General features: G+C 40.6%; 1 protein-coding gene across 3 annotated transcripts; it reads left to right on the top strand.

The window, feature by feature from the left end:
* Window positions 1–982: 982 nt before the first annotated feature.
* On the top strand, window positions 983–24,640 carry slc6a4a (solute carrier family 6 member 4a). 3 transcript variants are annotated; one of them, XM_054598076.1, is made up of 14 exons: window positions 983–1,075; window positions 10,528–11,452; window positions 14,039–14,173; window positions 14,707–14,929; window positions 17,206–17,344; window positions 17,525–17,659; window positions 17,781–17,884; window positions 18,161–18,288; window positions 18,515–18,627; window positions 19,389–19,520; window positions 19,898–19,997; window positions 20,221–20,321; window positions 20,461–20,628; window positions 22,833–24,640. In XM_054598076.1, exons 2-14 carry the CDS (start codon window positions 10,981–10,983, stop codon window positions 22,905–22,907), a joined length of 2,025 nt encoding a protein of 674 aa, XP_054454051.1. In that variant the 5' UTR covers window positions 983–1,075; window positions 10,528–10,980; the 3' UTR covers window positions 22,908–24,640. The 3 variants fall into 3 exon arrangements, with proteins under 3 accessions (XP_054454051.1, XP_054454059.1, XP_054454043.1); XM_054598084.1 differs by lacking the exon at window positions 983–1,075 and adding an exon at window positions 3,575–3,645; XM_054598068.1 differs by lacking the exon at window positions 983–1,075 and adding an exon at window positions 8,386–8,547.
* The last annotated feature ends 1,085 nt before the right edge of the window (window positions 24,641–25,725 follow it).

The following is a 25,725-nucleotide window of genomic DNA, read 5'->3' as shown; positions in this document are numbered from 1 at the left end:
AAAAAACGAATCATGTGATAGTTTGTGTTTGACAGGATGAATTGGCCCCTCAGTTGAACCCTACTGGACTGTTCATCCCACACCTGGTCTCATTATTCTCATCCATTTATTTATTTCCTCTCTTCTTCCCCTTTACAGTTGTGCGTGTGTTCAGTGTTCGGTGTTTTGTGTGCGCATGCCTGTGTTTGGATTTGTGTGTGTTGCAATTAGGATTAACCTAGTACTTCAGCTGATGCTGATTGGAATGACGTCCAGCACCCACACACAGGCTGGCTTTTAACAAGCAGACTAGGTTGGACGCTGTGTGTGTTTGGGTCGGACAGAAAGAAAGAGGACACAGTGATTACAGTTTAATATCAACATGACGGTGACTGCGTCGTCTGCCTCTACACGAGCTGCCCTCTTTTATATCTTTCCAATCCCTCTCCGCGTACACAAACGCACACACAATGAAGGTTTAGCAGGCCGACTGCACTACTGTACCTGGCGCGGTGCCTTTTGGCCCAGGAGGTTGCGAGTGGCTGTAGATGGTTTAGTTAGACCACGACACAGACCGGCTGGGACTCATATAATCTCTCTCTCTCTCTCTCTCACACTCACACACACTTCATAATGTAAATAATCCACTTTCACTGGGCTTTTCCACATTTTGTTAAATAATTTATGTATCAGTATTCACCTCTTATTCCTCGTCGGCCCTCTTATAAATATGCATCAAGGAGTCTTGGATTAGGGGCAGGAATCCTTTTCTAAAGCTCAGTGTGTGTGTGTGTGTGTGTGTGTGTGTGTGTGTGTGTGTGTGTGTGTGTGTGTGTGTGTGTGTGTGTGTGTGTGTGTGTGTGTGTGTGTGTGTGTGTGTGTGTGTGTGTGTGTGTGTGTGTGTGATTGGGTGCATGCATACTTGAGTGTGTGTATTTCCGTCTTAAGCCAGGCAGAGCAGAATACGGCCTGCTGTAAGCCCAGGCATGTGTGATTTGTGTGATTGGGTTTAGAATGCATTGATAGGCGACGTCTTGGACACCGGACGACCAGACGCTCCATGGACAACGCAAGCCATCAAGCTAAAAATATCAAGGTAAGACCGCACTGCCTGTCTGTTTATAACCAATAATTTCATTACCAGCGGGTTCATTGTTTACAGACACTGTTTCAATCAGTTATCGGCTATAAATATGTATTGATGGCCATATTTATTAATGTAGTGCATGTGTGTAAGGCAGGGACCAGGGAGGCTTAACGCGACTTACTAGGTGAGAGATGGGTTTTTTTTTACTGTGTAAGCTTTAGTGTGAGTTTAGATTTATTTTCTTTCATTTTCTTTATGCTGTTCATCGTCATCCGTGTCATGTCCATAACTTCTAGGCTTTCAAAATCAGACTGATTATAATATGTTTCCAATTTGGGAAACAAATGAGAAACTTCCAGATTTTAAAATAAGCTAATTAGGGATATCTTCTTATATTTATAATATTTCATGTGTACAAATATGCAGGGATAAGCCTAAATCCAAATTCTTGTTATTTGACACAGTGACTAAATGTAAATGTGACTAAATCTGTGTTTGTATTAAATGAAAGACAAAATATAAATGATATTATGATTATTTCCTACTGTTTAGTAAAGAAAGGAATGAAAGTAATGTTTCATTTTCTACCTGAATGTCTGTATTGTATAGAACGATCCATTGATTTTTGCTTACACTCAAGTAAGAGTTTTGTGTGGCTGTTACTTTTTAAACACTATTTTTATATTATCTGGAAGGGTTTAAAACACTTCCAGACGATATAAAAACAGGAGCTGAACATGAAACTTTAACAGGTCAGCTCCCACTGTTTACTTGAGCGCACAAAATGTGGGCTTGGAGCCATTCGGTTTTCAAGAAATCCTAAAATAATTAACACAACACAAGCCATAACCGGCAAACACCCACAGGTCATGACTCTGACACTCTCTGAATTAAATCTCAGTATTGATTTCTTTTTTTTCCTCTCAGAAATCTATTGGGGAAAGGAAATACTGTCATCCTATTAGATCTTCAGGGACCATGAAGAGTACATACATTAAGCCCTTAATAATCATTTTTCAAATAATTAATGAGGTAGTAATGCTTGTGTGAAAATGTCTTTCCACTACAACATTACAGAGATCCTTTGAGCAAAATGCACGTTGCTTATTGATAAGGCCATAAGCATCATGCCAAATGCATTTCAACATTATTTAACACTAAAGAGCAATAACATGTTTCCTTCTTACACGTTGTTTTGACTTTGACATTGTTTCATGTCATGGTGCTTTTTAAGAACAGGGATGTCTTGTGTAAGTTGATGCTCTGACATTTTTAAATAACCTAGCTCCTGTGTGTCCGATAGAGAGAAACTTCTGTTTTGTATTGAACATCAACAACATTTGTATATATATTGTATATTGATAGCTGACTTTAGTTTTGACTTAACAGTATTTATGCTCTCAGTAGAAATTGTGTTATTTCTCCTCAAAGAATAACACAAAAGCAGCACTCTTTAGCTTGTGTGAAAACTTAATTGACAAAAGGAATCTTAGTCTAAGACCAAAACGACCGACTGTTTGACTAACTGACTACTGGGATGTACCCTAGTTGTCCTTTTAATCCGTTCTTGGATGCAGCATGAGTTGTCTTTATTTTTAGTGGCTGCAGGTCACTGTAATGATGTTGGAGGATGCTGGTCCATCCAAAGGGGAGGGGGGGGGTAATGTCTGTAATTAAGACGTAGGTAGGACATCAAACCAATAAGATGTGCTTTTGTTTTGGTAAGTAGCCTAGACGTACAACATACTTGCAGTCTTCGATGGCGTACAGTCTCTTCTTTAGTTTCCCATGTCCGTTTTTCTCTCTCTATGACACCCAGTGTGCCAGTGTGATCACATATGCTGTGCATCCACCAATTCCTAAGAACTGTCATCTGTATCCATTTACTGCCATCGAAAGTGCAAATTACAACTTATAAATCCCTTTAACTCTATGCATCAATAACATTTTTTCCTTCCATGCATCGTGATTAGTTTAAAATCTGGGGGGTTTGGTCAAATAATTATGACACCATCATTTTCCTCCATTTTCTAATTCAAATTTGTGAATAGTTTAAACACTGGGTTAGAGAAGTCTTCAATGTGCTCGCGGGTGATGTATTTGGCTCAGTGCATTTTTGTCTTGACTCTGACAACTTTATTGCATGATTTGGTTCGCAGAGGAGGTTAGACTCAGACTATACTGTTCACTGCCTGGGATGAGGAAATATATTCCTGTGGTCTTGCAAGTTGTAGGAGAATTAATGTTGTTGGATAGAAGAACATGACGGCAGGAGTGCAACAAAACCCTAATACTGATAAACCAAAACGACTCCTAGGTTACATAAAAACAGGTTAAAGTTGAACATGCTGAATTCAGTCCTTTACTTGTATCGTCACACTTGTTTGAGTCCCTCTGTTGGCAATGACAACAACCTGTCGTTGTTGATATTGATGAGTGGTTATTTTTTGTGTGTTTCAGAGTTATCCTGTCTCAAACAGACATATATTACACAGTCATGGCAGAAGCAACATGGCCATAATTTGATAATACCCACATTAACATTTCCCAACGTCTCGTGCAACCACTGCTGAGCAAATGTAAGTAAATCTCTCCTTCGTGGGCAGGTTTCTGTGCATGTCTTGACAATTTGCCACTTAAAATGTGTTTGCACGTCTTCTTATCAGGCTGCCCCTCAACCTGGGACATGTGAAAGCCCAAAGTGTTTTCCTTTTCTCCAGGGAGTAGTTTCCTCTCAAAGTACTACAAGCTCCAGCGACTAGTTAAGTGTTGTTTTTTCGTGCAGATGTGGCAGCAGTGTAGCGGCCGTCACACTAGCAACCCTTAATGCACTGAACGCTTTTCCCCTCCCATGTCTGCCTGCACTGTTTACTTTTCAATTAGCCAGGACTTAAGTTGGCATGATGTCAATTGGGCATGAGAAACCGTAGCCCACACTTGTTGAGCCCAGTAGAAAAACCCTGCGGAGCAAAACAAGGATTTCATAAATTAGTAATAATTGTTATTTTGTAAGGTTTGTCTCTCTCTCTCTCTCTCTCTCTGTATGCGATCATTCTGTGTGCATGTCTAAGAGTAGAAAAACAAGTGTCAATGAAAGAGAGGGCTGTTTGGCTCTTTGTGAATGAGACAAAATCGTATTTTGAGTCAGTATGTTCGCATAAGAAACAGTGTGTTTTTTAAGGCATTTCTCTCTGTGTGTGTGTGTGTGTGTGTGTGTGTGTGTGTGTGTGTGTGTGTGTGTGTGTGTGTGTGTGTGTGTGTGTGTGTGTGTGTGTGTGTGTGTGTGTGTGTGTGTGTGTGTGTGTGTGTGTGTGTGTGTTTTCCCAAACTATTGAGTTTTTGAGCAAAACAAATCACTGCTGAAAAATCACTGAAAACAATCAAAAGAAATATGAAAAGTAAGTTTACTCCACAGTTAATCTATATAAAATATTAGTTCAGAGATACCTTATGTTTAACACACTGTAAATATGTTTGCATTTAAAACTTTACATTATGAATTGTTAATATCCATTTTCAAGAATGTTATCAAAAACAAGGATGAAGACAAAACTTTGTGTGACTAGATTTCCTTGACGTCCTAACCCCTGACGAAACATTCTTGACCCCTAACGTATCTTTTAGGAATCTAGTGCTCGCTCATAAACATTTCAACAGGGCTGTTTGTTGACAAAGAGGCTTACTCAAGCTCTCCAGTTAAACAATGTTTTAGTTTTTTTACTACCGACGGCCTTCGAGAGCCATATTGATACAATAAAAGACCATTTTTAAACCTTTAACCAGATCTTTAGGTTTCTTTTATTAAAGCAGTTTCAAATGAAATTCAACAATTTCATAAGCTGCCATAGCAAAGCAAAGAAATGTTGTCATGCATTCCTTAAGAGCTGGCCGGACATTTCTATTTTTCTTTTGTTGTGTTATTACATAACATTTGTCAAATTCAGTAAAGATTGTTGATATTTTTATTCCTTTTTTCAATGATTTGTCCATGGAAATTATTTTCATAGCGACCGGCAGACACTTGGATACTGTAGATAGACAAACAGGCAGCAGAGCTAAAGCAAGTTCAGTATTTATACCAATATTTGCTTATCAAAGATTTGTGTCACAGTAAATGTTGGCTAATAGGCAACAAAAAATTGCAGTACAGAAATGCCAAACTTAGTTTGAGGTGAACAGTGTAGTTTGACCACCAGAAAGTTATGGGCAGAAATATGTGTCACAACTGAATTGGAATAATTTAAACTTGAGTTTGAGTTGCTCATCTTGAATAATTGAATAGCATATTTTTATTAGTTTGGAACTGAATTCCAATAAATTGACAACTGAATGTAAGCTTATGAAGTTAAATTCAGTTGCTCTGAGACTGTATTTGATCCTCTGTGAAAATCCATCTCTATATACCTCCACATTCAGTTCAATTCAATTTCAGTTTACTGAGACACACTCGTTAAGGAAGAGCAATCAAGTGCAGATTCACAAAACTCTGGTCTGTGTACATTTTCATAGTTTGTTTACTGGATTAAATCCAAAGTTGCCAAAACAAGAAATAGAATCATATTTTCCTTCCGTCCTCCTCATCGCAAGGAGAATACTTCACCAGGAAAAGAGCGTCTATAAGAAGGTCTAACCCAAACGTGAGCTCACAGAAATACTTGTGAAATGACCACAACCTCTTCACAGCGCATTATTTGCCGCCACCATGAAACCAATTCAAATATTATTTTCGAGTGACATAGAAAGCACTGATAAATTACACATTTTTTTGGACTTGTTATTTTCACTTGCACGAGTCCAAGACTGTTCAGGAAACCCCCTGAGAGTTGCCATAGCAGACTCTGATAAGCACATTATATTTACTCAACCATTCTTAACGTCCATAGCCCCGACCATAGCCCCGACCATAGCCCCGACCATAGCCCCGACCATAGCCCCGACCATAGCCCCGACCATAGCCCCGACCATAGCCCCGACCATAGCCCCGACCATAGCCCCGACCATAGCCCCGACCATAGCCCCGACCAGCCCCCGACCACAGCCCCGACCACAGCCCCGACCATAGCGTGTTGTTCTGTGTTTGAAAACAGCTAGGTTACAAAAGCTGGCTTAGAGCCCAAAGCTTCATGAGTTGTTTTTAGTATAAAAGAAACTCAGGCCTTCGGGGTCTCTTGGGGATTTCAGAAGCAAATGCTCATGAGCCGATATCTACAGTCCATGATTGGAAGACTTTCACATTTTGGCACTGGATGTGGTTTAATCTCTCATTCAACATTTCATAAATGACAATTTAAGATTGCTCTAACTCAACCATGTGATTGCACATATTGTTTATGCAACATGGGAATGCCTGAGAAAGTGTTTGCATGTTTGTGCTTGTGTCTGTGTGGATTTCCGTGCCCATGAAACACGAAGTGAAGTGAAAATGCAGAAAGAGAGTTTTGAACTGATTTTACAAAGTTTCTTTAAAGGCATACTATAAAATAATTTCCTAAAAAACGATGTTTCGATCCTTTCAATCATCACTCATGGTGCTGTTTGTCCTTCTGTATTTTTCAATTTTTTTCTTGTTTTGCATTGTTAGGGACAAATGTTAGCGTCAGCCTTTAGGCGGTGGGTGGGAAGACCCCCGCAGATAACAGCACGCAGGTGAGGTCGGGAAATCTTCAAAAGGTAGCAACCAGATCACATCACCGTCTCCGTCTCTCTCCTCTGCTCTCTGTTTGTGTCACGGATGTATGAAGACCTGCAGGTCTGTGTGTGTCGTATGATCGAGGGTGAGACACACACACACACACACACACACACACACACACACACACACACACACACACACACACACACACACACACACACACACACACACACACACACACACACACACACACGCCCACACACACAAGCAGAGCAGAGAGGCCTGCGTTTCGGATGCATTCATTCAAAATTAGGCAATGCAGAACCTTCCCAGAGGGTTGTGCAGAGGTGTGGGTGTTTACTTAAGCTTTAGATTGTAACCGCCAGGAAACAATTAGAAACTAATTGGTGCCCTCTCAGAAACTTTGGTTGTTGTGTTTCCAAACAGCAACCGACAATGCTGCATGATATACCTTTAAAAGGTATATCATGCAGCATGTTTACTGTTTCATTTGACAAGTTGAAGCAGTTGGATCAGAAACACTTTCGTTTAAACTTGACTCAAGCAGGAAAAAAATGTTTCAATTTCAACAGTAACCTTGGGGAGTTTAGTTACAGAGGCAAGATCGGCTACATGCTGTCCGACCTGGGAGCTACCACAGCCTTGCACTGAGTGCAGTGAGCAATATGATGAAGGGACTCACACACTTGAGTCTGAACTCGCAGTAACACCAGCAGCAAGATCAATTTTCTTATGTAGTATGAAGAGGTCAGTGGAGAGAAACTAGCTTTGTAAGACAATTTTAAACACACAGTCTTAAGCTTTTTAAATCGATTAAAAGATTTCCAGGGGATTCAGTTGATTGCCTTTTAAATGTTATTCTACAAAATACATAGAATATCTGAAATTGAAAGCCTGTACTGCTGGTGTAGAGCAGGACTCTAGAATCATGGGCAACAGGGGTCAAAGCAGCAAAAGTCTAATCTCTCCACAACAGGTGTGTATGATGACACAGGGAAAATTGTGTGAAACGGCCAAAGATCGGAGGATGAGAGGAGTGTAAATGCTTAATGAGACACGGAGAAAAATGGAAAAGGGAGTGTGAGAACTCCAGCAGGGCTTTATCGAGCAGTGTTTCAATGTGTGTGTGTGTGTGTGTGTGTGTGTGTGTGTGTGTGTGTGTGTGTGTGTGTGTGTGTGTGTGTGTGTGTGTGTGTGTGTGTGTGTGTGTGTGTGTGTGTGTGTGTGTGTGTGTGTGTGTGTGTGTGTGTGATACAGACCATAGCGACCTGACACAGAGCCCCTCATTGGCACACTGAAAGGTATGACTTCCCCTTTCTGCAGTGTGTTTGTTTACTTCAACGAGACTTTCTCCCGTGATCAGAGCTTCACCACATCTCACTCTAATTAATGCTGTTTGTGTTGTTATTGTATGTATCAAACCGGGCTTCAAAGCACACACATGTCTGCGCTTGCATAATGTCTCTCCAGTATCTCTTTCTGTCTGAGCGCATGCATCCAGCTCCGCATATGTCTGTGCGTCTCTGAACGCGGCATGTGTGTGTAAATGTGTGTGTGCGTGTGTGTGTGGTTGCAGGTCCGGGAGAGAGGGACAACAAGGGAGGGAGAGAGAGAGAGAGAGAGAGAGAGAGAGAGAGAGAGAAATGAGAGAGGTTTGAGAGCTCAATGAGCAAACACTGTGTCCTGATGTGCTAGTGCACGCTGTTTCTCTGGCAAGTTTTTGCAACGCCACAGGATTCTTTAAGTTTTGAGTAGAAGTTGCTGCTGCTGTTTGTTTGTCTTTGAGACGCCACAGGTTTCTGCTTGTCTTCAATTACCCTCTCTTAAGGTAATGTATGGGATGTATTTAAGTTGGGATAAAATATTGTGTGTGTATTTACCTCAAAAGTGACAGCGTAGCGATTAATAATTAGTCTAAAGTTTAAGTAGAGTTCACTAAGATAAGAGACGGCTCATAACAGTGTCTACATTTTTTATTTGGGTTATTTTATAATGCTTCATGGGTATTATCCTCGCCGTCGTCTTTCACTTTATCTTTGCTATAATCTTGATGTTATCATCTTACTCTGCCTTTTCTTTTATTAAAATTGTCTTAGTGGAACGCTTAAAGATTTATAAAAGAAAAACAATTTTTTGTTATCCAGTGACTTCAAAGTTTCTAACAATCTGTAGAATTCGTCTTTGAATAATGGAACATGGAAAAAACAATTTTATATAATGTATTTGAATTATGTCTGTTACTTCTTTATTATTTTTTTCACACGGTGGTAAAGTGTGTGCTCACATGCAGGTCAGATTTAGTATTAGTACTAAGCCGTTTACCGTTGTTTGTTTTTTCGAGACTTTCTATTGTGAGGCTGTGTGACAGCTGATACATTGTGCACTTTACAGATAACCGAGAGTAAAGTGTATTTGAGAAGATAACAATTTTCAGTGACATCATTTTTTTTTTTTTGTTAAAGTAAATTAACTTTTTACTTTTCATCCTCAAGTTTCTTTTAAGAAGAAATGTCTACCTTTCACGCAGAAATGATCAGATTTCCATCACCTTTAAGCTCCTAAAACATCTTAAACTGAGGTTTCAGTTGGAAATGAAGTCATAGTTGTGATGAAGAACTTGCCTTCATCAGGAAATAAAAGTGTGGTTGTAATGAGAAAAATGTTTATGTAGAACGTAAGGTTAGCCAGTGTTTCTTTTCTTCCAGGTACAGGATGTTGGATGCGTGGTACTCAGATGTTAGTGCAGAGTGAATGTCGTGCCGTGTAACCCGGCCGGACACTCGTTCTTAATTAAGATAATGACGTTCCGTGTGAATCGAGTCTTCCTACATTCTGGAATTCGTTACTAATTGAGCTAACACTATAAACAATCTAATCCACTTTTAAATTGTTCTCTCTGTTTGAACCATTGCTCATGTGATAGCTGTTGGATTGTATGTTGATACGTGGTCATTTTACTGCAGAAATCTTAATATCTATACTGTATTGTAAGTGTAATTTGTTTTCAGTGTTGAAGATATATTTTGACAAAGCAGTATTCCTCCTTGCTAAGTTTAAAACTAATGAAAGTGGAATTATATAATTTGAAACACTCAAAATAGAAATTGCAGTTGAAATAACATCTAAGTCTAATTGAACACATATACATTGAATACAAGGTAGTGGGCTAGTTAAAATTCAAATTTCTTTGTACTTTGTACTTTGTGCTCAGTGTGCTCAGTGCACCCCGCACCACACACACACACACACACACACACACACACACACACACACACACACACACACACACACACACACAAATGTCAATCCCGTTAAGCAAATAACTTTCATACTACCCGTATTTGACCGATGAGGATCTTTTGCTTTAATATTTTTTATATTGCTTTAAGTAACAATCAAAAATAGAGAACTTCTTTATCGGCATGTGTCAATTTTCCACTTTAGTTTTCAGTCTCGTATTTTACATCTTTGATCAGATAAGTTTTGAAACAGGTTATGAAACTAGCGTGAAATGAGGAAAAGCTAAGAAAATCAGCATGTCCAAGCACAATACTGTCAATTTGTAGCATTCTTTTTTTAGGACATTCAAAGATATTTCACATTATGTAAATTTTGCCCATATATATATATATTGTGCCTTTAATTTGCAATAAAACAGTAGGTAAAAAATGGGAGACAAGACCTGAAAATGTATTCCCTAACTTATTTCTCTGTCAAGTGCTTATGTCATACAGAAAGACTCATTTTATATGTTTTATATCATGGGTACACTTAAAGGTAATCCACTGATTTTCCCTCTGTGTTGCAGTTTGCTCCATCACTGAGTGTTTCAGAGGACGAGCAGTTTGTGGAGAAGACCCAAGATTCTTGTAACTTTTCGGCCGGCCACATCCTGTTCAAACACATCTTCCCTCTTGTATCCCCTCTGTCTGTCCTAGCTGCCTTCTCTTATTCCTTATTGCTCAACAGAACCATTTCAGTCCACTACCACTTTCACGCAACTCCCCTCAATCTGGCCCCATTATCATTTTTTTTGTTAATTTCTTTTTATTTCTGCTCTCCTGTCCCCCTCCTCCAAGAAGGACAATTCCATTTCATGCCAAATTTGTAGCTACACCCTCACGTCTCCATTCCCTTTTCTAACCCCTCTGTTCCCCTAATGGGCTCCATATCAGTCAGCAGTGCCACATTCCCTTCATCATCGCTCAGAGCCTCTCTCCACCCCTAACCACCTCGCCAACACCAACACCAACACAACCCAATGGAGACAAAAGATATGATGCTGACGAGCATGTTGACAATGGACAAAGGGGAGAATGAGGGAGAGAGGGAGAAAGGGAGAGAGGAGGTGGGGGGAGAAGAGGAGGGGACACAGCAGGAAAATGGTAGACTGATGCTGGCTGACGGTCTTGCAGAGAGAGGACCCAAGAGCCTGACTTCTGGCTCCGGACAGCAGGTGTCCAATGGCTTCACCACATCCACCCCTCAAAGCCCCAAGGAGGGACCAGGGACCGCGGCTTGCTCCGGAGGCACAGCCTCTGGACCCGGAGGAGGAACCGGGTCCTCAGTGCCGCCAGGAGGCCTCAGGACTCTGGTGGTCCAACAGACCAGCTTGGAGAGGCCCCGAGAAACCTGGAGCAAGAAGATGGACTTCTTGCTCTCCGTGATCGGCTACGCTGTGGATCTGGGAAATGTGTGGCGCTTCCCATACATCTGCTACCAAAATGGAGGAGGTGAGGGGGCCAAAAGATGTTTTAAAAGGGGAAGAGGATGATACGTAGTGGGCTGGAGATCAGTGTGCAGGACATCCCATGTTAGAGTAAACAGAATTTTAATTAGGTCTGAACTGTACTGCAGCATATACTGTACATTTACAATAGTCATAGGAATAATTCACATTATAAATAGCAGCAAAGTTTTGACTCAAGTGTAGAGAATTTAGCTCCATTCTTGCACAATCTAACTTACAAAAAGGTAAGCAAATGTTTTCTAAAAGTCTATGTGGTCTGAATGGGCAGAAATAAGTGTCACTAGAAACAGAATTTGAATCATTTACATTTGAATATGAATTGCTCAACTTATTTAATTGCATTGAAAACGGAATTTTAATCACCTTTTTTGAATTTATATTGTTTAGTTTGAATAATTGCACTGAAAATTGAATCTGAAAAACAGTTTTAAATCCTCAGTGAATTCAACCTTTATCTACTTCCACATTCAGTTCAATTTAATTTCAGTTTACTAAGACACAAATCAAGACACACATCTTGTTGTTGAGAAAGAGCAATCAAGTGCAGATTCACAGAAGTCCTCTCTGTGAACTTTTTGATAGTTTGTTTTTATTTGATGAAATCCAAAGTCTCGTATTTTAATTCCGTCCTCCCTGCTGCCAGGAGAATACTTTAGGAGGAAGCAACATTTTGCTGAGCAAACTTTCAAAGATCTTGCCAGCACTGGGGGTCATAGCGGGCTGGTGAACAGCAGCAGTGCTGGGTCTAACCGGTAAACTTCCTGTTGCTGCCATTTCACAACATAGACCAGCCTGATCTTAGAGAAATATGTGTACCATGACTTAATGCATTACATGGTGATAGCCCATAATGTGTCAAAGTTAAGTGCCAGCACAACGGAAACAGTACCAATAGAAAGTCCCAAATTCACAGGTTCAAAAGAAATACGTTTCAATCAAATTCCGCGTATGGAGGATGGTAGGTTTATGGATGGATTGATGGATGGGCCAAGCACAGGACTTTCACCCAGGAGACCGTTGTTTATGTCCCTATGAAACCAAAAAGTCAGCGTTGACTTATTCTATTGTCCACTCAGACCCATAGCAATGGGGTGTGCGCTGGAATACGATGTGCTACAGTCGCTAACTGAAGGTCTGTCTCTCAAAGCTGCCAACCGTCATGCTCTTGATGAAATTGTCTCGTAGTGGCGGGGAGGAAAATACAAGTCATTTTTTGGTTTCTACCACTTTGGATTTAATCCAATAAACACACTATCAAAACGTTCACAGACCGGAGTTCTGTGAATCTGAATTTGTTTGCTCTTCCTCAACGACCGGATGTGTGTCTCATTTTACTGAAATTGAATTGCAGGAACTAAATTTGAATTGTGTTAAACTTGAGGATCAAATAACCAGCAAATCAATTCGATTTCATAACAATCAGTTTTAAGTGGAGGGTTCTAAACTGATATATTCAATTTCAAATTATGTTTTTTAGATTCAGTTATTCAATGAAATTATTCAAATTAAACAATGCAAAAAAATAAAAAATCATGTTATTTAAATGCAGTCTATTGAAATGCAATTAATCAAGATTAGCAATACTAATATATATATTTATATATATATGATCCAACTCAGTTTTCTAGTGACACATAATTCTGCCAGTAGGTCTGCCTGTGCTCTGTTACTACAAAGTCTTCACCTAGCTGCAAACAGGGCCTCCCTTTCAACTTTTATTGAATTTGCAATAATAAAATCTTTGCAATTTCCTGTGTTCTGCATGTGTCTAGCAGAGCGAGGTAGAGATGGGGACTGGGGAAAACACTTGATAGAGGCAACAGTATTAATTGTGTTTTTTTTATGAGAACACCTTTAGTCTCTCTCTCCTTGCTTAATAACCTGTCTCCCAGGCAGCTGCTCAATCAACCCCTTATCTTTGCTTTCATGTCACAAAGACACACACCGAGCCGCCGACGTACACAAATGCACACATGCACATAAAACTAGTTGATAATCAGATAGTAGGAAAGAAAGAAAGAAAAATACAGAGAGAGATTATCAAACTCTGCACGGTGGTTTGGAGAGTTCAAAGATCTGGCTGCCATCCTGCTGCTTCTCAGTGTTTGGCCTCCTAATTCTCCCTTCATCACTTTATACTTTCCTCACTTAGCAGCCAACATCGCAGTAGTCCTACTTCATCATCCTACAATTTGAACAAAATGACCCTCTAACTGCGTGTTTCCACATATTAAATGGAGAGTTATATGGAACCGGGCAAGCATACACTTGTTGTTTTTGAATGGACTAGCATAAAGTAAATGATAGGGTACTTAAATCATTTAATATGTTTTACAGAGTGTTTTCTAACGCTCTTGGTTCTTGTGGATCGGGAGTTATTGAGAGGTCTACAGATGGAGTGTGAAAGAGTAGCATTTCTCAGGAGTGTAATTGACTTTTTACTGCTCTTCCATGACTTATTCCCCTCTCACTTTCCCCACTGTTTTTCATCCTCTCCACATCAACCCCCACATTTGAAACCCCTCTCTCTCACCCCACAAATATCCTCCGTCCTTGTGTCTCCGCCCAGGTGCCTTTTTGCTGCCCTACCTGTTGATGGCGGTGTTCGGAGGTGTCCCTCTCTTCTACATGGAGCTGGCTCTCGGCCAGTTCCACCGCAGCGGCTGCATCTCCATCTGGAAACACATCTGCCCCATCTTCAAAGGTAACAGGAGGTGTGGAGAGAAAACAGAGCAGACGGAGGAACGAGTAAATAGCAATAGCTCGGATTAAAAAAGGCAAGAAGGGGACATTAGAGAACGGGGCTTACCAATGGGAAAATTGGCAGTAGGAGAACAAAAGGCTGAGAAGGACAGTGTCAGGCCTTCAGAGCCTGAGAGACAGCTCATTTAACCTCCTGGTCCCGCCTCAGTACAGTTCCCTTGAAGAGCATCCCAAGCGTCTTTTACATCTAATGAGATAAATACCGACTCTCTGTTATGGAAATTGTCACATTTCCATGCCAAATGCCAGATCCACAGAAATGTGATAGTATGTTGGTTGTTGTTGCTCGGAAATGTCACCCACTTACCCCCGTAGTGACTTGAATTAGCTTGAAAACACCACTGATGTCTCTTCAAGTAGTGACTGACTGGTGCCACATTCTTTATGAAATATTTATTTTCTTAATAAAACGAAGTTGGGAGGTTTCATGAACAAGAATTTTAACGCTAATAATGATTCCTTCCACTCATCCAGGGATCGGCTTCGCCATCTGCATCATAGCCCTCTACATCGCCTTCTACTACAACACCATCATGGCCTGGGCCTTGTATTACCTGCTGTCATCGTTTCGGCCCACTCTGCCCTGGACCACCTGCACCAACAGCTGGAACACGGCCAACTGTAACCGCTACATGTCCACCGACCACAACGTGACCTGGTCCAACTCCTCCACCTCCCCCGCCGAGGAGTTCTATACGTAAGTGCATGTAAGTCGGATGTGGAGGTAGAAGTGGGTGAGCTACACAGGAGGGAGACGTCAAGTGGAGGAGGGAGGATGACTTCCAGATAGCGATTACAGGGACGGTTCTGGTGTTTAGACTTACCATCATCCCTTTTCCAATATTCCCTTGGATATCTGGTTGTGAAGACATAGCAGGAAGAAGCGATTAGAAACACCGATCTCATCTTATATGGTTAAAAATGTGAACTATGTGAAGAACAAAATATGACATATCCTCACACTTCATACTTACTGTGACAGTTAGTATAAACTGAAGAACAAATACACATACAATTTAATCCTGTGGAAATGTATAATTTAGTTCAATCAGGAAAGACAGCAGACACAAGCTATCAAGAATGCAGAAGCTTTTATTTGATAGACTTTATTTGATAGACTTTGGCGTTGACTCTGTCGATTAGATTTATGGGGATAGAGCTCTATATATAGCAGTCAATTGGAGCTCCTGTTAGTGAGCAACAGACGGGGCCTTGGCTCTGGTGGTGGTGGAGAAGCAAAGCTTAGAAGCTGCATAGACTCAAAAGACGTCAACAAGATAAAACAGATGAGGTGCTTTTGATTATTCCTCAGCTGAGATGATGTTTGGATGATAGGAGAGCCTTATGAACAAATCCCAGTGAAATCGTTGGATGAACCTTTTCTAAAAGCTTCTTTTGATGCATTACTAAGTTGCATTAAAGAAGTGTTAAATATAGTTTTACAGAAAACCTAAAGATTATAGAATAAATATACATTAATGTGCAGATAAACAGGAGTCAATCGAGTCACTAAATTCCATGAATCCGCTTAACACTTCATTTAATAATAAACATACATACCATGGTATGTATGTTTATTATTAAATGATGGATTCATGGAATACTTTAGTATTAACTTTGTTGTGAAACAGACATGTTTAAAAATTGTAATTGTAAGTGTGATTCCATTTTTAATTATGTAGACCAGCAAACAATGTATGCAAATAGATATTACAACAAACCGGTATGCTCTCGGTTCACTGTAAGTTAGCGTGCCAAAATATATGAACTAGCCCTTTAGTTAAAGAAGCAGGTGGAGAATGAGAGAGGCAGTTTATGAGGAAGGGGGAGAGATAGAGCTGTTGTCTTTTTCTTTCCAATCTTTTATTGGAAGATCAAAAAGACATAGATAAGAAGGTGGTGAGACATTTCTTTGGAATCTCCCCCAGATAAGAAATGTTCTCTTTTATTAAAAAAAAGAAAAAAACCAAACGTGATTATTGATAATATTCCCAGTCTTCCCATTTTTGGCATTCTACTCCCAAGTTATTAACTCAAACCACTCAACTCTCTCAAGTTAGGTGTTTTTCTTTTTTTACTGTTACGTAAAACCCGAGCTGTGTCTTTATTATTCTTGACTGCTTTGGCACTCCACGGACTACTGGCTCAGTCTTATCAGCTGCTCACCCCACCGTGTCTTTGTCTGTCCGCCGAGACTGATTCAGGGTTTATCCGTAGTTGACTTTTCCTAATACAGGTTTTAAACGAACAAATTCCGCAACTCAGTCTGGCGCCAGAATTTCCTGTTTTCAACATAAATCACGTCTATGTTTTATCGTCGGAGCTCTGTGTGCTTAACCTGTGACCAGATGTTAATCTCGCTCATTCATTTCAGACTCCTTCTTTTCTGCCCTGTAATGTTTTTTTTTTTTCACTTTGGCTTGTGTTAACTTCTATGAAGTCATTCGAGGCTCTCTGGCATTGACTTTATTTATTCTCCCTATCGTTTCCCTTAGGTCAGCTTTCATTACTGCTCATTTAATCAGTATGTGTCATTCATGTGTACATTATATTTGACAGGACTCTATTGTTCTCATAATGTGTGAAGAGTTCATACGCTTATACTTTTCCCTTCCCCTGACCTCCCCATACCTTTATTCATCTCCTCTTCTTTGTACCTTTCTTACCCTATGATGTGTTTTCTTTATTTCTTGCTGTTCCTTTCTGTTTCACATCTCCTTCCATCCATGTTCTTTCCTTTTTGTCTCTTCCAAACATCCCTTCTACCAACCCTATCTTTGTATTCTCACTTTTTCTTATCTTGTCTGTCTCTTTTTATTATCCTTCACATTCTTCTCCTGCCCTTGTACCATTTTCTTTACCCTACTCTCTTCCACTTTTCCTTGATTTTCATGACTCCCTCCCTTACCTGCCGTCTCCTCTTATGCCATCTCCCTATTGCCTTGTCTCCCTCTTTTTTCATCTTCCCTCCAGTCGCCAGGTGTTGCAAGTCCACCTCTCCCCAGGTCTGCACCAGCTGGGCTCTGTCAGCTGGCAGCTGGCCCTCTGCCTGCTCTTCATCTTCATCATCGTCTACTTCAGCATCTGGAAGGGAGTCAAGACGTCTGGAAAGGTAACCAAAGGGGCGCCTGCATAGCTAATGGGGTTGTCAGTTAGAGTGGATGGATGAATGGATGGATTGACGTATCATTCATCATCGTAGATCAACAGATATAAGCTGCTATGACCGGCGAGACATAAGAGTTTATCAACAGAAAAGTGAATTGTTTGGTTTTCCTCTTTTCTGCATTAGGTGGTTTGGGTGACTGCTACCTTTCCTTACCTGGTCCTCCTTGTGTTGCTCATCCGAGGGGCCACTCTGCCAGGGGCCTGGAGGGGCGTGGTCTTCTACCTCAAACCTGATTGGCAGAAGCTTCTTAGCACTACAGTAAGTCATTTGGTGCAATCTAGTAACTCTATCTCTTGTTTTGAAATGTTCGTGTTGCTATAATCTTTGTGCAAACTTCTGATCCTAACATACATTGTTCAACCTAACCACACTCTCTCAGGTGTGGATTGATGCTGCCGCTCAGATCTTCTTCTCGCTGGGTCCGGGGTTTGGCGTGCTCCTTGCCTTTGCCAGCTACAACCCGTTTCACAACAACTGCTACAAGTGAGGACTTTTCTTGAACGCATGTGTCAGTGTATGTTTCACACTAAAATGAAACCTAGCTCTGCTTTTCCAGCTTCTCAAAACTACAGCTCTGCAAAAATCTTTTAAATCTTTTATTAGAATTATCCGATTTTTTTTTTTAAATCTAGAAACAATCTAGATCAATAACCAGCCTATTGTCCAATTGCAGAGGCTCAAAGATTAATATTTGTTACAGACATTCTCCCTAACTCTCTTATCTTCATGCCACCTAAACCTCTCCTTTCTCCATCTCAGAGATGCTTTGGTCACCAGCTCTGTGAACTGCCTGACCAGCTTTCTGTCTGGCTTTGTCATCTTTACCGTTCTGGGCTACATGGCTGAGATGAGGCATCAGGAAGTGGATACTGTGGCCAAGGATGCTGGTAATGAAAACAACGCACCAACCCAATCCCAAATACATAATTCTTTACTCACATTGTTTGGAAAAAAAACAATGCATCCTAGATTAAACTTGTCTGGTTTCTACATAGGACACGCACCTACTGAATAAAACACCCACTGCACATGCATCTAGTTGTGGACAAAAATAGATCTGTGAGGATAAATTTAGAGGAACTCGTTTAACCTGGCTCTCTTCCTCCTCCCCAGGTCCAAGTCTGCTGTTCATCATTTACGCAGAAGCCATAGCAAATATGCCTGCTGCTACTTTCTTTTCCATCATATTCTTCCTCATGATCATTATGTTGGGTCTGGACAGCACGGTTAGTCTGTTGATTACTCATTTCAGCTAAATGTTCTTTGTGTCCTCACATGTTCCCCTCTCTCCTTGCTGTATTCTACCTGACTCCTTTGTTGCCCGGGGCTCTTGTGTGCTCTCTCAAACCCAGAAACAGAGGCTTCACATTTGCCTTGCCATATAGGCAAATGTGCCTTTTTCTATTTGACATGTTGTACTCGTTGCTCCATAGAGGCACCGGGTATTATTTGTCCTCGCTGTTCCATTTTGGATAACAGTCAGCGAATAAAAACAATGTGATAGGACTTTCATGTCACGGTTGCGTTGCGATCTTGTCTCCATAAGCCTGTGTTTATCGGCGCTGAGGCAGCCAGCTGGAGAGACACGCAAAGCTGTTATCACATTCTGATAATCAGCGTGGAATCAGCATGGAGGTTGCTATGCTCCTGGATTTTATGACTGAGGATATTACTACAAAACGTGTCTCTGTATTTGGACTCATGTTGGCTCGGCTTTAAGTTTTGTCCCTTACATACACAAGGCATCTTTGGATGTTTTCCATCAGTGTGCTGTGGATTGTCAAAAGAGTGTCATATTACTGTTGGATTGATTAGATCAAACAGCTGATTAGCAACATGTCACATTAAGATTCTCAAAGCTTGAACCCGAGGAGTTCCTGTACAGTACAATGTCTCCTATATAAGTTTTCTTCTCCTTTCTTTATCGTCTGCCTCCTCTTTTTCATCCTGCAGCCTCTTATGAGTTCCTTTTCTCTTCTCTCTCCAGTTTGCAGGGTTGGAGGGCGTGATCACAGCTATGCTGGATGAGTTCCCTCATGTCCTCGCTAAGAGACGAGAGTGGTTCGTGTTAGGCCTGGTGTGCGTCTGCTTCCTGGGGGCTCTCTCCACACTCACATATGTAAGTCAATAACCACACCATGTATCAAAATGGCACCTATCATGAAAACATGATGCATAATCAATTAAGATCTATAACTCATCTCATCTGACTGTCCGCAATTAGATATACGTATTGTGATATCTGCTACTAATAGGAAACATTAATTCAACATTTCATCAAAAGTCTTCTTAAATTTTACTGCTGTATTTTAAGTAATGTAATAGACCATAGTTAACAATTAGAATTAGAGTCAAAATCAGATTAGAGCAGTAATCTGTTAATCAAGCTTAAACAAAGTTCTAATAATTGTCTTAGTCTGAGTAGACAAAAGCCACTTGCATCAAGAGTGATTTGATGTTCCTCCCGCCTCTCTCTCGTCTTGTCTGCTGTCTCAGGGAGGAGCGTTTGTGGTCAAGCTGTTTGAGGAGTACGCCACAGGCCCCGCGGTCATCACCGTGGTCCTGCTGGAAGTCATCGCCGTTTCCTGGTTCTACGGCAAGTTTGAGTGATGATTCTGATGTCAATGATGGCTTGAGAGCTTTTTGAAAATGAGTGCAAAAGTTGGCAGGAAAAGGATGTTACCGTACTGTATTACCTTGGGTTTTTTTTTTTCATAGATTGGGAATTTATGGTTTCAGTTTCAGTCACGGACACATTGCAGATTGCACTATCATTTTTGGGACTGTGTAATGATTGTGTGTGTGTGTGTGTGTTCCAGGTACCAACCGTTTCTGTAATGACATCCAGCTCATGCTTGGTTTTTACCCGGGGTGTTTCTGGAGGATCTGCTGGGTGGCCATCTGCCCCATCTTCCTGCTGGTGAGGCCCGTTGTACAGTATTCACACATACAAATGCAGCAGTCATCTACTTATAAGCTTTCAAATTAGTTTTGTCACATGTATCCTGATGTTTAACCCTTGTTTTGACCTCTGCTTTCGTACCCGTTCCTGTCTGCAGTTCATCATCATCAGTTTTCTGGCCTTCCCTCCGGAGGTCAGGTTGTTCGACTATCACTTCCCGCCATGGACCACGGTCCTGGGCTACTGCATCGGGGTGTCTTCATTCATCTGTGTGCCTGTTTATATGGTCTACTACTTGCTCAGTGCCAAGGGAACGTTCAAACAGGTACAGCATCTTTCTTTCTTTTCCTTTACAGGAGCTCAGGAGGTAGAGCGGGTTGCCCACTAATCAGTAGATGTCAGTTCGCTCCTCCAGTCTGTCCAAAGTGTACTTACTCCTGCAGGCTTTTCCATTGGTGTGAATAGGCATATGTTTTGATCCTGATGACTGGAGGCACCTTGCATGGAAGCATCTCCTATCATTTTATGAATGTGTTTGTGAATGGGGTAAATGTTGGCATGCAGTGTAAAGGACTTTAAAGGTTAGTAGACTAGAAGGACTAGATTTCAAGTGTGTCTTCTATATAGTTTCCCTCATCCTCCCCACATATCCTTCTTCTTCAACCCATATATCTGCCTGACCTTTGTTCTCTTACTGACACCTCTCCAGGAATTGCCTCTGTTGCTTTCCTTTCCATGCACCATCAGAGTCTGCCCTCTGCAGTGAATACATGACTGGAGATCATGATCAAAGGAGAACGGAGGAGGAGGCGGCACAGGCCAAAGATTAAAGCCAAGCCAAAGCAAGGAAAAAAAGCCATGACAACTTCCAGGCCCCATAGAGGCTAAATTAAAACAGACCAGGCTTGTGTCATCAACAGCCCTTTAGAGTCGGAGCACACTGCATGACAAACGAATCAGCATCAGTGATAAAACTGGTCTTCAAAACGTTTACAGACAGATTTCAGACATCTGCATATGTTGTTTCTGTTTGAGCAAGGGATCTGTAATTCCTGCTCCTGTGGGGCCCTACCTAACATTTTCAGATTATTGTATTTGCTCTCTGTAGTATATTCTGAGCTTGTACCTTACATAATAATGATCAAAACAAAATCGCTTCATCATAATCGTCATCATTAGTTTTTATTGTCACCTTGTCATGTGCTTTGTTAGAGTTGACAGAAGGTGGGAGGATATCAAAGAGGCTCGTAGGCCGATGTATTTGGGCGTTGTCCAGTATTGACACTGCTGCCAGGGCACACAATGACACTTATACACACTGTCAACACACGGGAGTCGTGTTTTTGTGTGCGTGTGAGCGTGAATGAAGACAGTGTCAGTGTAGCTCATGGGGACAGATGAGGCCAAGCGTGGTCAAAATGTCTGAGGGTCTCTCCGTCTGTTAACTTTGACGTAAATTTCCTTTAGATGTGCACACTATTCTTTCTCTTCCTGATTCTGTCATGTTTTTTATTCAAATCAGGTGTGTTCAAGATTAAAACCAAAAGGATTTGTCCATCATCACACAAATAATCTGCAAATGTTGTAATGTTTCTAAGCAAATATACCAAATATTCACTGATTCCAGCTTCTGAAATGATAGTACTTGCTAGTTTCCTAATGCTAGGTTCAGACTGACTACAAGCTGTCTGGCTGAATATCTTTGGGTTGGGTTGGACAAAACAAGACAATTAAGAATGTCAACTTAAGCTCTGGGAAATCCCGATAGGCATCTTTTAAACCTAAACGATGAATGGATTATTTAGCTGTAGCTACACTGGCTTAGCCAAACGTACCACAGGACTCTGCTATGCAACGTCTGCTAACAGCTAACTAGCTCTCTTCCCACTTACAAGAGAAGACTAATCCGTTGCAGTCAACGCCCGGTTCACTTTGTCACTCGTTATGTGATAGAACACATTATCTTTCCCGGGACAACAAAGTCAAGAGAATAACGATTCTGACTCCCTAATGGACACAAGATTTCAATGTTGCTGCCCCTAGTGCCCGATTAAGAGCAGTGAGGAGTCAGTAGTCTATCACAATATAAAACAGTAAATAAAATGTGTTTTTCAAAAAGTGTGAATATCTGCGACCGCAAGTAGGCCTTTAGCATACAGTCAGAAATGAGCACCAAAGAAATATTAGGATGATGGGTCCAAATGTATGCGAGATCAGCCGTGGACAGACAGATGAACACACGCAAGCACGCACACACACACACCCGAAAACATAATCTCTTGGGGCAGATATAACAATACACACTGCACAGATTTGGTACAGGTTAAATACTCATGTCTACATCAATCTTTTAATATTCACTGTGTTTCATAGATGTGTTAAATGATAATGGCTCCTGTATCTAATATACTTAACAAAGACTAAGTCAATCAAAAAGAGTATTAGAATTGATTGATTCCTTGTCAGTTTCTAGTCAAAGTGTTTATATCACTTTTTATTTTCTCACTTCTCTTTCCTCTTCATTCGCAGCGTCTGTTAAAGAGTATCACTCCAGAGCCCAGCGGAAACCAACACAGAGACTTCATTGTCACAAACGCAGTCTGACCAAACCTTGACCAAAAGGTGTCACTCTAGCTTCATAGAGCGCCCTCTTCTGGACGAACTGCAAAACTACAGGACAAGGGGCTACCTTTCACCGTCTTTGCCTCTATTTCACACATCACTACACTTGTTTTTAGCGGTCTCACATCAAGATCTAGAGATAGTGGTGGAGTTAGGCGGAGCCAGGCTGCAGTAGTTTAAGAAGCTTTGTTTAGTTTAGTTCCTTATGCTGGTTCAGTTCTCAGGTGTTAAAACCCAGAGCTTCAGTATTGTCAGATCAACATCCTCTCTTAAGTGTCGCCTAAGTCATTTTGTGACCAACCTTTCTTCAGGTTATACAGTTGAAACGAATGTTTTATACCATAAAGGCGTATGATACAGTCTATGTTCATGTAGACAATAAAATGGAGATACTGCACATTGAAATTAGTCGAAGAAGGCCATATAGTTACATTTATATCCGCTCTCACTCTTTACAGTTGCATTTCCATATTATGCTGTTAAGTTATGCATTCTAATATGTAGCACTATTCAGGTATCTGTTACTGAAGCCAAATATATATGATATCTGTTCTGTTCATATCTCTAAAAAGTGTTTCCATATTTTAGCTGTGGTTATGATGTGTTGACTGTCAGCCTGTGCTTATTTGGTGGCATCTTGGACAAGCAATGGATTTGCAATGAGTTCCCTACACTGTGAAGCACTGTCTGTTAGTGACATGAATGTGTGTGATGTGTGCATGTGCGTGTGTCTGAAAAAGAAAAGACTGTTATTGTTACCAGTGGAAAAAAACTAGATCACAGACAGAACCAACCAAGTGTATTCATCCTATAACTGCAATATAAAATGTGTATTTATTTTATAATGTATCGTTCTTGTCATTTTGACCTCCCACACTTCAGTGTGACAAACATTACATGTGACATAACACGACGTCGTCCTGATGGTCCTCGTTTAATCACAGTGACATTCTGCGCTCTGTTGTCAGTCTGCATAACTGTCAGTAATAGAAACCAAATATGGATCAGAGCTAATAACATTATCAATGGCATAGTCTGAAAATCAGCATCACTGCTCTTTACTTTCTACCAAAAAATAGCGTGTTTGTGTGAGTGTGTGTGTGTGTGTGTGTGTGTGTGTGTGTGTGTGTGTGTTTTCTGAGAGGGTATGTAGGAGCAGGAGTTAAAATATGGCGAGTACTGTACATCTACATGTGTATTTACTAGTCAGTTTGGTATTGGTGTAATCTATCCTGTGAATACCTGTCTCCTCTCTCCATGGATGTGTGAACATGTGTTTAGTTCTTGTGTGGGCTTGAGTGTTGTGTGTGTGTGTGTGTGTGTGTGTGTGTGTGTGTGTGCGTGTGTACATGCGTGTGCACCTTGATTAGTGTTTAGGTGCACGTACGGGTGGTTGTGTAAAAAGGATTAGATGTGTTCAGCCCCTTTATGTGTGCATGCTGTGATACGTGTGTGTGTGTATGTGTGTATGTGTGTGTGTATTCTGTACTTCAAACGTGTGTGTCTGTAATGTGATCTCCTGTTGTCTTGTTAACTGCCAAAATATCTTATGAAGGAAGAAAACTCCCTCTTGCCTCTCTCTCTCTCTCTAGTACCTCTCGAGCTTATGTAAGATATATGTATGTCAATAAAAGACTGTATTGAGAAATACACCTGTATAGAATAAAGATATATAAATATATGGGAAATAACGGATAATAAAGATATATGGAAATATATAACCTCTGTTGGTGGATTCTTTTCTTGGTTTGTCAGTCCTGTCTTGTACACAATTTGAAAAATGAAAGTCTGTTTTGTTGATGTTTTAAAAATTCCACATACTTAATCTACAAAACATGAATTTATGAATTTACATAATGAACATACAAACATACTTGTCGACATGTACGGGAAAGCAGGCGACTTCATCTGACCGATCCGAAAACAGACACGAGACAATATGAAATATGTTTAATTTAAAATTGAAATACATCCAAAAGAAAAAGAGGGAATGCAGTTTGGATCAAGGGAGTATTATCACCACTGTGCAAACACTTCACATCCTCAGCCCTGAAAAAAGGTTTACACAACTTCCTGAAAAGTTCTGACCAGAGCTGTTTTGCTTTAGAAGTTTGGTATCCAATGGAAGGCCTTTAAGTATTTATTGAGTTTTCTTAAATAATTGCACAAATTAAGGACAATATACTATATATACTAATACATACAACAAACAAAACTACATAAAAAGCAACAGAAACATTTGCAGGTGACTTGTACAATAGTAAGTTCTTAACATTAAAGGGGACACCCATACCATTAATAATAATCTGCAGACCTTGCACACTTAAACAGTTTTTTAAGGATTCCTCAAATGCATTCTCCAAAGAACTGCAGCCTGAACTGATGGTTCTTGTCATATATATGACAAGAACCATCAGTTAATATATATATGCAACAGGCTCACAGTCTGCCTATGGTCTTAGCAATCAGTGGCAACTCTTTACAGGATCAGTGCAACTGATTTCCCCATACGCAGAGCAGTATCTGCCCATGCAAATATGTCTTTCATTCATTCTTTGTCTATTATAGAAACGTTATTATGATATATTTACGTTCATAAAGATAATTTTGGGGGAGTGGCTTTGGAAGGAGGCCCGAAGAGAGACATGTTGTCAGTGTTGCCAACTTGGTGACTTTCTCGATAGATTTAGCAACTTTTGGAGTTAGTGCTGCTACTTTCATTGGAAAAGAGTTGGCAACACTGGGATGTGTTTTTCAGTTGGATAATCTCTAAAATATCTTGCTATTTTCTACAGTGTTA

This window comes from Anoplopoma fimbria, chromosome 1 (genome assembly GCF_027596085.1).
Source record: "Anoplopoma fimbria isolate UVic2021 breed Golden Eagle Sablefish chromosome 1, Afim_UVic_2022, whole genome shotgun sequence".
Taxonomy (NCBI): domain Eukaryota; kingdom Metazoa; phylum Chordata; class Actinopteri; order Perciformes; family Anoplopomatidae; genus Anoplopoma; species Anoplopoma fimbria.
The sequence above is the reverse complement of the archived record's forward strand: the minus strand, read 5'-3'. Positions and strand labels throughout refer to the sequence as shown.

Coding starts and splice junctions, on each gene's coding strand:
- slc6a4a (XM_054598076.1), top strand. CDS start 10,981: ATGGAGACAAAAGATATGATGCTGACGAGCATGTTGACAATGGACAAA. Junction 18,289..18,514: donor TACTGTGGCCAAGGATGCTG/GTAATGAAAACA, acceptor CCTCCTCCCCAG/GTCCAAGTCTGCTGTTCATC. Junction 19,998..20,220: donor CGCCGTTTCCTGGTTCTACG/GCAAGTTTGAGT, acceptor TGTGTGTTCCAG/GTACCAACCGTTTCTGTAAT.